Source organism: Eschscholzia californica, unplaced genomic scaffold, assembly GCF_041429995.1.
Source record: "Eschscholzia californica isolate CP2 unplaced genomic scaffold, dmEscCali1.0.p SCAF_3, whole genome shotgun sequence".
NCBI classification, from domain to species: Eukaryota; Viridiplantae; Streptophyta; class Magnoliopsida; order Ranunculales; family Papaveraceae; genus Eschscholzia; species Eschscholzia californica.
The window spans coordinates 58663727-58676195 of NW_028238420.1; the positions used below are offsets into that span (position 1 = coordinate 58663727).

Genomic DNA, 12469 nt, shown 5'->3' on the forward strand with positions numbered 1-12469 from the left:
AATTGCATATTTATCCTTAAACAATCATGTGATGTAGCAATCACATTCAATGGCCTAATGACGTTGCGTCAAAGACTCATGTCATATCATCAAATTAGATGACATTTTTTGGTTATAACACGACGCTTACATAGTGTGAGATATCATAATAAACGAGTCCTCAAGGTTATTACTTGGAAAGTTGAATAGTCCAACTTTGTCTAGGTTTTGAATCTTATAGACCTCACTAATATACGAAATTAAAAATCCTCAGGGTCACTTTGTACGATGAGTGCTAGTCTAGAAGCAAATACTTTATTTTTATTTTTATCACGAGTTAGAAGATCATGATTAAAGAGTGATAATACACTAGCTCAATGTATAACATATGAGACACCACAATCTAGAGTCATTTCGCTCCATTCCGAAAGATCTTCTCTTGGACCTCTTCACTAGAGCAAACATTTGAAAACTTCGATATGACCAAGAAGAGTGACATTATGCTATAATTTGAAATCCTTGAACTTTTCAATTTAATTAGTAGAAATAGATGCAATTAAGTATTAAACCAATGATAATGGAAACCTATGTGTTTCTCCACGGCCGAGAGAAGTATCTTACTCTTGATCATAGAAGTTTGGAATAGCGTTGTGCTATTCAAAAGTTCTTCTTCAACATAATTTTAATCTCAAAACTAGAAATCGCAATGGTTAATTCTTGATTATGAATGGTTAGATTGCGGGTTCATAGTTAATAATAAAAGAAAGCAAAAAAACTATTCAATTAAATAGATGTAGGAGTTGAAAATATGTAATTTGAAATCGACAAAGATATCCTCTTATCACAATCTAATATAAAAGCATATCATGCACTTTCTCTTCCCCCATTCTAGATTCTAACAAAATTCTCTCATCATTTTCAAATTTGAAAGCATAACTTATAACTTCCACTCAACTTAAAGCAAACTTAAAACATTTTAGTAGGCATAGTTCATTACTGTTAGTTAGACATTTATTTTGGTTGGGGCACTTTCTTGTATTTTGAGTCCAATGTTTTGTTTTATAACAAGCCATCATAACTTTATACATTTGTGTTTTACATTAGTAGTAACAATAGCTTCTCATTGTTAGTCCCACATTAGCTATGCGAGGGGGTTCCTTCACCCATTCGACAATCGGACCATGGAAGACTATTTTCTACTCAAACAATGGATCTGACGGGCTTCGGTAAAATCTGGACTTCCATACCACTTGTTAATGTGGTCCTTAACTCCTATATACTCCTTCCTTGGACCCAAGTGATATTGGGACTATCTCATCCCAAAAACCAGTAGAAGAAGTGTGTTTTTTCTTCACATTTATGCAATTTGATACTCACAGAATGAGGAATAAATTATTCGTTCAGTTATGTCTAACCAACATAACAAACCTAACTATGTCAATTTATCTCTCCGGTTATCACTTCATCGTGAATTTAACAAGGTTTGTCGGCCGAATAAAAATCCTAAGAGAGGTGCAAGTAATGTGTCTATAGGCACCACACAAATCAAGCCCAAACACGCAAAGGAAGAGTAAGGGATGCACTATAGGCACCACAAGAAGTAAGGTTAGGATTATCTTTCAGCGCCCTTATTTAATTTATTCTTCCATCTCCTTTGGAACCCTATATTTTTTCTTCATCATCTTCGTGAACCTCAATTAGTGGAGGTTGGAACATTTTTCCAATAATATTTTTCTGATCTTTTTTTCTTTTTCTTCTCCATAATCTTTATCTTTTTATTTTTCATTAGGAGGTCTATCTTTATTAAATAAGCAATTGGTATTAATCTTTCCATCTTATTAAATGAACCCTAAGGTACAATACTCTGCTGAATTTAGCCCGTAATATGATATTAGTTATTAATTTTGTAAGAACTGTTAATTAAAGAGATAATCTTAACAATCATTGGAGAATAAATTAGAGCTCTAAAAATAGGGTTTTGGTATAGGGAGAGCATTTTTTAGAAAAGGCAGTGCATTAGATAGGGAGAACACTCTTTTTAGAATAAGGAGGGATAAACATTTTTTTTTTTAATATTCCAAATTTATACTTTGGTCCCTCCCATCAAACTATTTTGGACCAAAAGAGAGAGAAGAGAGTATCCTCCTGTTCGACTAAAAGCCTTCGAGAGAGAAGAAAGAATCATGTTCGACCTAAACCCTAGATGACTAACACAACACTCATCTCCATAGAGAGTTTGTAATTCTTGTTATTGCTTGATTTCTCCATAGATTTTTAGGGTCTTAACACTGATTAAAGTAACTTTTGAAGATTTCAAGTATCAATATCGCAATGAAGAATACAAACAAGGATGTAACTCAAAAAATATATAAGCGACATTCACATAAAAGAAATTTCGCTTAGCATAAATAAAAATTCATGGATACCAACTGGAAATTTTAAAAAAATTCGGTCAAAGCGGTTGAAAAAACAGACTAATTTCAGCCATCTCAGCCGAAATTTATTACTATTTTCAGCGGGACCGACCGAAATTTGTCATCTTTTTCAATCGACCCAACCGAAATTTGTCATCTTTTTCAACCGTTAAGACCGAAACTTGTTGTCTTTTTCAGCCGACCCTACCGAAATTTGTTGTCTTTTTTCAGACGATCGAACCGAAAATTCTTTACGAAAAAAACGACCTAAAACCCTAAAACGTTTGTTCAACCATAGAGGAAGACAAGAAAATGATATTTCTTTACCCGAGACATATTATCTTCATTATAAATGTCTTTGTTTAAGTCGGTAACTTCGTATAAGTCGATGTCCTTGTTTAAGTCGATGTCTACGTTTAAGTGAAAAGAATCTTCTTTCTTGATGTAGGTTGCCTCCTTCATTAACGGTGGTTCCTCATCCATGAGATCTTGAGGAATCATTAAAAGCTCGAAACTAAGACTACAGTGATGGTAAACTTTGCAAGTTTTTAATACTAATGGTGATGTTGATAGTAGTGACGATATTAGGGTTTTGATTGTTTATGTGAGAGAAACTACAAGTGAATAAAATATTAGATTTATTATTAATTTTTATCTAAGTCCTTCTATTTTGGCACTATTTATTAAATGATCCTTATAACGCCCTCCCTAAACTGATTTAGTAAAGGAAGAGCAAATACATAAATTGACCTTTCTAATGCACTGCCTTTACTAAATAGTGCTCTTCCTATACCAAAAGCCTAAAAATATGTTCGATTACAATAAGAATTAAACTAAGGAATTTAATTTCTTTCAACTAGTTGCAGACAAATAGACTATAGAGAGAGGTCAATACTTCAACCACCCTTGAAAACAAAATTATGATTATAATAAGTCAAAACATTTAAGAACAAAAGAGGAAAAATGTGATGGAGTACTATTCTTCATGTAGAGAAACCTAGAAAATAAATATTAGAGAAATAATGCTAAGATGGTCTGACATGTGACGTATGTAAGCTTTAGAAGCCATTTGATGTTATGTTTGAAATTCAGTTATTTGGTAGGTAAATCCAACCTTCCCTCCCAATTTCAAATTCTTCATATTTATATTGTGCAATCAACTTAGAAGTTTTTAAGTGTTTCTACTTCCAGTGAAATTTTTGATGAAATTTCTAAATTATAGGCCTTATTAACACCATAAGTTTAATATTAACACAAAATAGACTAACAATCCTCTGATATTCACCATGCAAATCACTTTTGCAATAAGTCACTTTACAATATATTGGTTCGAAATCCATCCACTAATTAGGATTCGATTAGCCCCATGATTTTGTGGTCCCAAGTCCAATCTATATCGAGGCTAATTTGTTTTTAGATTCTTTGATCTTTTGTGTAGGCACTAGGTTTGTATTATATAAATGGGACCATTTACTGAAGAGATCAAAATGTATAAGTTGTGAAGGAGAAGGAATGGAATTTTAGGACCACTGATCTCTCACTAGCTTATACGGTTGACATGACCCGGCGATAAGTCTCATTTTCGTACTTGTCTAGTTGTTATAGATAGAGTTACAGTATATTCCCTGACAGAAAAATTCCGACCTTTTGCACTTGAGTTCGATTAATTGAATTAACGATGCTATAAAAGAACAGGTACAATATCACATTACGATAAAAAACTAGGCACCAACATTTAATTGGTAAAATGTTAGTGGGTTGATTTGGAATTCCAGCTATCTAAGTTTCTTTTTTTGTTTTGATGAAACGAGGCCAATGCCTAAATTTATTAGCTACTTGAGCGAGAAAATATATTGGTTACATCTGCCGTCAACTGACTTACAAGATAAGGAGAATCATACATCTCCAATATCTGCTCCAAACTGGAATTAGTTTCGCCAATAAGTGAGCTACAAAGTTTGCACTCATACAGTGGTTGAACTTTATGTCCCGAAGCTTTTCTTTTCCCTTACGTATTTCTCTCATTGTAGTTCGAATTCGCCAAGGAATTTCTTCTAAATTCTTCGAACACGCACTTATGGTTGTTTGAGTCTCCTTCAACTAACTGTACACACATACTCTAGTAATCTGCTTGTCATCTCAATGGCTAACTTAACTGTTTGAGCTTCAGCTTCAACTGCTGTCGAGGTGGAGCACTTTTTGACAAAGTCCATAATGAATTCTCCTTGCGCATTTCGTCATACTGCTGCTACCGACGCCCTTCCATTGGCAAACGTTGCATCACAATTTATCTTAAGTTCTGTATCAATATTGTTATCTAAGCATCTCCAATGCAAGACTCAATCTTAAAATCTTAAGTGCCACCTAGGACTTTAGAGTTTTTTTTGAGAAAAAACCTCTCCAATGCAAAACTCAATTGAGATCTTAAGTTGATGTGGAAGCATTAAGTTTTAAGATGTCTCAACTAGAAACTCTATTTTTGAGATCTCTTTTGAGAGTCTTAAGTGTCCTAGTCATCAAATTTAATTTTTGAACCAATAGAAAGCTTTTCTTTCTCAACCACTTTTTCATATTAAATGTATGTATGACATGTGTATCTATTAGAGTTTTTTAGAGTGTTGCATTGGAGAATGACTTGAATTAGAGACACTCAAGTTAACCACATAGGAAAGAGAATCTCAATTGAGACTCAACACATAAGCCAAATAGAATTTTTTTTAAGTTTTGCATTGGAGATGCTCTAAGTAACAATATTGAAACATTACCCATTATACAATACCTAAACAACATTGATCATTATTGTTGTTAAATGTTGTTACTAATTACGGGCCCACACCCACCCACTCACCCCCAATCCCCCAAATGGACGAGGAGAGTTCGAGATTCAAAGAAGTAGTTTTCTTTATCTTGAGTGATTCTTAAAAGTCAAGTTTAAACATCATCAGATAGGACTTATGCAAGTATAATCTTGGTAGCTAGATTTCCATTTTCTTGTTTTGTAGAAAAGCGAGATTTCCATTCTACTGAAAGTATTCTCAGTCCCTTCGCGTGTAGAGTCCTGAGCCAAACACGTGTTTTTTTTTTTTTTTGTGACTTGGAGCACGTGTGACTTTTAAGTGTATTACATGCGGGTCTAACGCTGATACCATGTTAAATTTGTGATCAACCAACTCAGAATTGATTGACAATGAGTGGAGATGACCTAAACAAATTTGATACTCCATGTTATATTTACACGATACCGCTTTTGACACTCCTAACTAAAATGATACAACCACCATGGTCATCACATATTCACATATATAGCATTTTGCAAACAAAAATTAATCACTATGTCAAGAATGTAAAAGTTTTACAGCCGATATCAAAGGGTTAACGATATGAATAAGATAAAGCTATTGGATATGATTTTAAGTAATTTATATTTGGTAAAAATAATCTAGAAGTGTACCTTTTAAAATGTAGATGTCTTTTAGATACCAAACGGTTATAAATAAAGAGGAACATTGTTTTGTGATAATGAGAGTAATGATTAAAACTCAAAATTACCTAAAATAAAGATTAACTCAAGATATACCTTAAAGATATAAAAGCAAATCCTAGTTTCAATCTAAAGTTATTTTTATGACTTATTTGGCTTTATTTTTGCATAGTTTATATGATCTTTAAGAAATCCCATGGCCATTTTGTCTTAACAAAACCCCTTTGCAATATCTAGATAATAAGGAAAAAAGAATGATTAAAATGATCTCATATGTTTGGGTAGCAATTGAAGTTTTATTTTACTCAGAAAAATAGACGGTTAAAAACATGTTTTTTCTTTGCAGGACATGTTTTTTACAATTTTAATTAAAGGACCAAACATATATTAAGAAGACGAGATAGAAAGTCTAGGAAGATTATTGAAGAGGTTGAAAATTTTAAAAAAAAAAATTGTTTTGTAGACAAGAAATTTGATACTCCATTAGCTGAGGTCAATAGATGAAAGAAGATGAAGAAGGAAAAAAAACCTGAAAAGAATAAGATAGGAGAGACGAGAAAAATTAAACAAGGATATTCTAAGAACTATTTGAAAGTTAACAAATTAGGGGGCATATGAGTCATAAACTAGGAGTCATATGAGAAATGCACAAAATATATAAATATATAATACGAAAATAAACTTTGAATAAGCACGACAACCGTCGAATTAAAACAAAGAAAAACGGCCCTAAAGTCCAACTTGACTTGCATTATTTACACCTTTAATAACCCAAGTTGAATAAACCATAGAATTCACTTTAATTAGAAATCGAACTTAAAACAAAGAAAAAACGGCCCTAAAGTCCAACTTGACTTGCATTATTTACACCTTTAATAACCCAAGTTGAATAAACCATAGAATTCACTTTAATTAGAAATCGAACTTAGAACTTTCAAGGTTTAGGATTACATGTCTTATCAGCTGAGCTATCAGTTGTTGGTTAACTTTAACTGTCAAACATATGATCTCTAGTTTTTAAAGTAAATGCGGAGCAAACTAACTGAGCAAACAGTTGTTTGTGCTTTTAACTACATGTATCCTCATTTTAATTTTTAAAGTGTGGGGAAAAAAATTTGCAACCCAAAAAAAAAAAAAAAAAAAAAGTCAGTAAAAAATTGAAATGGTATTGTTGACATTAAGCCACCTTTTGATATTCAATTGGGTATAGAGGAGATCTGACAGGTATTATTGATTCACACCTTATTTTTGTTATAAGGTCTGGCTTTCCTATTCTTGTGGTGACATAACCGCGAACCATCACCTCTCTTCATTTTTCGGACTTTATCTCCCTACAGTTTAGACCCCGAGTCCCCGACTATAACTTCATCCCTCCCCAACCATCTCTCTCTCTCTCTCTCTAGTTTCTCTCTCTATATCCTTTTGACTCTTTCAGGTCTTTATATTATAAAATCAGCCAGCATACACCCATTCTTCAGGGAAGTGGGAAACCCCTATTCTTCTGTTTTCAGTTTTAAAACCTCTCTGTTTTAGTTGTTCATCTCCACCACACTAGGCTACAACTGAACAAATAAAATCACAAAATTAAGCTCCAAAAAATAGTTTGATTTCATGAGATTCAGATGAAGATCTCATTATTCTCAATTAATTTTCCTCCTACCCAATATGTCAAATATCCCAACTTCTCTCTCTGAAATTTGTCTCACTCTTTCTCGTCTAATCATGTCTGTAGCTGATCCATGGCCTTTTCCTTGATATTATATTACTATTATATACCCATTTTCTCTCTCTCTCTCTCTACTTTTTCTTTATTTCTCTTCTGTAATTTCTTTCACTTTCTCTCTCTAGAATGAGGAGATTAAGAGGATTCAAGATTGGGCGAAGAGTTTGTCGGGTCTTTAGTTGGGTTTTAAAACCCAGAAGAAGAAAGGAATCCGGGTACCAGAGATTATTAGGTGGAGATCCGAAAACCCGGAACTATAAAAACAAGACGATGACGAAAATTTCCAACTGGGGGAAGTGTTTGAAGCGAGGAGCCAAACAACTCTTATCACCAAAAGCTAGAGATTATTCTCGGTTGGGTCGTGACCCGTTTAATAACCCGAAACCCGTTTCAGTTCCTAAAGGATACTTGGCTATTTATGTAGGAGATAAAGAAGATGATTTTAGACGGGTCTTGGTTCCGGTTTTTTATTTTAACGATCCGTTATTTGGTGAGCTTTTAAAAGAAGCTGAAAAGGAATACGGATTTGAACATCCTGGTGGAATTATAATTCCTTGTCGAATTTCAGAATTTGAAGATGTAAAAACAAGAATCTCGGCCGGTCGCCGGAGACGATTTATTGGATGTTGATGGTGGCCCGAGGACGTCTCATGTGGTGGTGGAAGGTGCGACGGTAATAATTCTGATTATGATGGGTGATTAGTTGTAGAAGTTTAGGGGTTTAATTTTTTTTTTCTCCTGGCTCATTTATAATTGTTGTTAATATTGGATGTGATAGAGGATTTTAGTTTTATTTTGAAGGGATTTTGTGATTTTTATGTTTTTTTTAATTTGAAAATTGTTGGTTAAAGTTCTTTTTGTATTATTTTATACGTGTAGTTATAACTAAAAGTTAGAACAAAATTAGGGTGTCAAATGTAACGACTAACGTTGATCGTAGTCGACTTTCGAAAAAAAATATTTAAGGTGTGTGACCTAAAAATTGAATGTTTATCCAGAATATGTGACCTGAAGAACAAACATTTATATAATTATTTACAAAGCACTCTTAATAGAGTGATGTTAGGGACAAAAAAATAGGTTTTAAGAAGATTATAATCATTAGAAATAGAAACCACAACAAGCCACATAGATGTTTCAACGAAAAAAAAAAGCCACATAGATCTTTTTGTTCCCTTTCAGTAGAACTTTTACCTCCTAATATATTTTTCATCAATAGTAGATAAATATTTTTATGAAAATATACTGATGTCACTAATGTGTTATTGAAATCGAAGTTGCCCATATTAGAAGTTGAAACAAGTAGGGAAATTAAATTTTTCAATAAAAAGAAGTACTGAAATTGAATTAGTTTTCCTTTAATAAAATTATTAATTATTAGAAAAAGAAATTGCCAATGTCAAAATTACGCAAAATTCAAACCTTTCATGTAGAATGGTGTTCTGAACTTATTTTGAAAGTTCACCAATTTTGGGAGTTTTGTGGGCGCCTTAAACTTTCTTTACTTTTCCACTATGTCATACTACCTCCTATGTTCAACTATGGCTGAATAGTATTTCATGTATGACCACAAGTCCACAACTGCCATACCACTTCGTCAAACCCTCCTAAATAGTTTTGGTCAAGTTTCAATATTTCTTATAAATGTGCAAAATTCAAATTTTCTGCATGCTCTTGAAATTTTGTAGACAAAAATAAGGACTTCATATGTCATTTTTAATTTAGTTTCTCAATATATCTATTTTAACTTTTCGATTAGACAATTGTAGGAATTTTTTATAATATTGATAGCAAAGTTTAAACAAAGAATGCAAGTATATAAGTCCCACTCTCCTCAATATATTATCAGAACCGCGATAGATTTTTGAAAGATCGTAATAAAACCCTAGAATAACCATATTACTTAATATTTTTTTTCTTTATTTCAGAATCACATAATTTAGTGGGAAGTACAAGTGGGTACACTTGAATTGTTAGTCACTAAGAAGATAGGAATCTTGTTACTTCATGATAGTTTCACTAAAATCTTTGAGAGAACAAACAAGAACTACAATCTTATGAATAAAAACAACATGATACAATTCTTTGATGGAAATAAATTTGTAGACATGTTTTTCACGAAAACAACTATTTGACATTTTGACCCTTCCATGGTTGGACCATGATATAAATGTCACCATCTGATTGAGTAGAATCCTTTTTTATGCAAGAAGATGTGATTGATAAGATTTCCAAATAATGAAATAAATGTCGTGTAATAAAGGTAAGATGATAAAAGTTGCTTGAACATAATGGACACGAATTTTACACGTCAAAATATCGAAACAAAATCAAACTAAATAATGCGGCATCCATTTCACACTGATATTTTGGGTTTAATGTGTAACATGTAGTTTTATCTTCAAACTTTTTGATTTAGGGTCCAGATAAAGACCTTCGACTTTTGTGCTATAAACATGGATTCCACTTCCCATGGGAAGCGAACATAGGACCTTCAGGTTTTTAGAGTTTACGTCAACACTTTGAACTACTTGGACAACCAAGTGTTGACATTGCCGCCCTTCCATTTGTAACGTTTCTCTCTCTCTCTCTCGATCTCTGGATGTTCTTTTACCATCTTCGGGTGAAATGGAAATTAACTCTTTTAAGAACCCTAACCTCATCAGCCTATCTGTTTTAAAGATGAGCCCCTCTCAAATCAAACATTTGTTTTCTTTACTTCATTTCTTTTTAGATTTCCTTTTTTGAGGGTAAGGCTCGTTTCTACTCTTATAAGATACTAGGTGTCCACTGCGCTCTACGGTCGCGGTAGACCTTTTCTCGCTAACGCCGTCGTGTTTAGAATATAAGGCATGACAACGTACCTCATGATCGACTATGTCTCATTGGGGTGTGTACATTGAGATTGTGGGTATACGCAGACGTTTACACGTCGAGAAATTCATCTCTAAACCATCCACTAAAGTGTTGTACTCTAAAGAACTATTCATAATTAAAATAACCTAAGCAGCTAAGCTACCCTCTGGCGATTATGATTAAGTGAAAATATTATGATTGATTAATTGAAATATACATAGGTATGTGAGCCTTCCATGAATTGGGGACAAATTTCACCTTTGAGATAAAAGCGGTGCTTAATAAATTTGTTACTATCATCGGTGTAGTTTAAATCAAGGTGACTGAATGATGGAGATGTGAAAGCTACAAAGAGAAGACAAAAACAATTCTATTAAAATAATTGTAGAGGAGAGCACAACCATTGCACGACAATTATGATAACGATCTCCCAATCAATAGTATATATGCACTTAATAAATGTACATGTTAACTCCCCTAATATATATAATTTATTTCACTTGTTAGAAAGAAGAAACCGTCTCAAAAAAAAAGAAAGAAGAAACCTAAAAATATTCAAGAAACACCGATGAATCTGTACGGAAGTTTGTTTTCGTCTTATATTTCGAAGTTTAAATTTTATACTGCACAGTATTCTTTATGTTTTTAAATGGTCATTACGAAAAAGACTCATACGTGCACAAGTTTTAGCTAAACGTATTATGTATAAGGATGCCGCTAAAGGCTCCCGGCGAAAATGTTGTATGTCTCCACGTTAAGCACAATTGTGAGGGGTCTCATTCTCATGTGCAATTTGGGGGCCTACAAATTTTTACGGGGCCTTTAGCCGCTCCCTGCGTATAAAAGACTTTTCCAAGTGAATGGTAATTTAGTTTGATGAAGTTGACTTTTACTTGAGACCTAAACCTTCATGGAAATTACGGGGTAGCACCACCAGGATGGTTCCATGGTTCCTTCATTCTTTTCTTTTTCTTCATCTTCCTCTCCTCTTTTTCTCCATGAAAGGGCCCATGGAGGTTGCTTATCTTAGTCAAGATTTAGGATAAATGAAATCTTATGGTAATCATGGCATATTGGCATGCCTAACTTTTCATTGTCAACTATGGGCTCCTCTCACTTGCGCCTATTTTACATTTTGTATAATGGTTATTTCTATTTAATATTATAAGTTGTGTCCAAATCTAACTAGCCTAAAAACTGAAGTAGGAAAACAGGGTGAAATACCCTGTAGTCATCGGTAGATGTTTTCAAAGTTGTTATTATTAGCATAACTATTCAAAAATAGAATTCCAACCTATACGACCAATTCCACCATTTAAAGAAAATGTGGGGACATGAAAATTTGTGGCATGATAGAGACTTATATCATTAGAGTCGTCTAAAAGAAATACGGAATGGTAGAGATGTAAAAGCTTACACTTAGAAGAATAAACAAGTTCCTATTAAATAAAAGAACAGTAAGTACGTTCACTGCACGACAATTGAAGATGGCTCCTCAGTATAGAAGTTTTGTAATATAGGAAAGGGGAAATTTTATATACACTTGAAGTCCAATGTCTACTTGAAGTAACCCATCCTAATTTGTGAAATTGGAAAAGGGGAAATTTTATATACACTCACTATTACCTGCCACACTCACATTCTGGTTGACTTGGTTCATTTGCCTTGACATATTCCTAGAGTACGAAAAAGTTATTATTCCACAGAAGTTCTAACATAGAGAAAGGTAGAAGGTTTGTGATTTTAGTATGGGAAATGATAAAGTTACAAAAGATTTTGACAAAAAAAAGGTTCCCAGCTGATGTGGTTTCAAACTTTAACCAAATCTAGGCCGTTGAGAGATGAAAATCACAACCGCCACATCAGCTGGGAACTTTTTTTTGTCAAAATCTTTTGTGATTCTAGCATCTCTCTATTAGTATTTAAGTGATAAAGAACTGAAGGAAGAAAAAAGGAAAGTGTTTCGTGCCATTTTAAAGTCCGTACATCTGAACTAATTTTGTGAACCATAAACAT

The 12469-nt window shown here is 33.3% G+C and overlaps 1 protein-coding gene across 1 annotated transcript; it reads left to right on the forward strand.

Moving 5' to 3' along the window:
* The first annotated feature begins 7167 nt into the window (after nt 1–7167).
* LOC147552497 (auxin-responsive protein SAUR36-like) lies at nt 7168–8447 on the forward strand. The gene has a single exon (XM_086665174.1). It carries the CDS (start codon nt 7724–7726, stop codon nt 8225–8227), a length of 504 nt encoding a protein of 167 aa, XP_086521300.1. The 5' UTR covers nt 7168–7723; the 3' UTR covers nt 8228–8447.
* Nucleotides 8448–12469: the final 4022 nt, after the last annotated feature.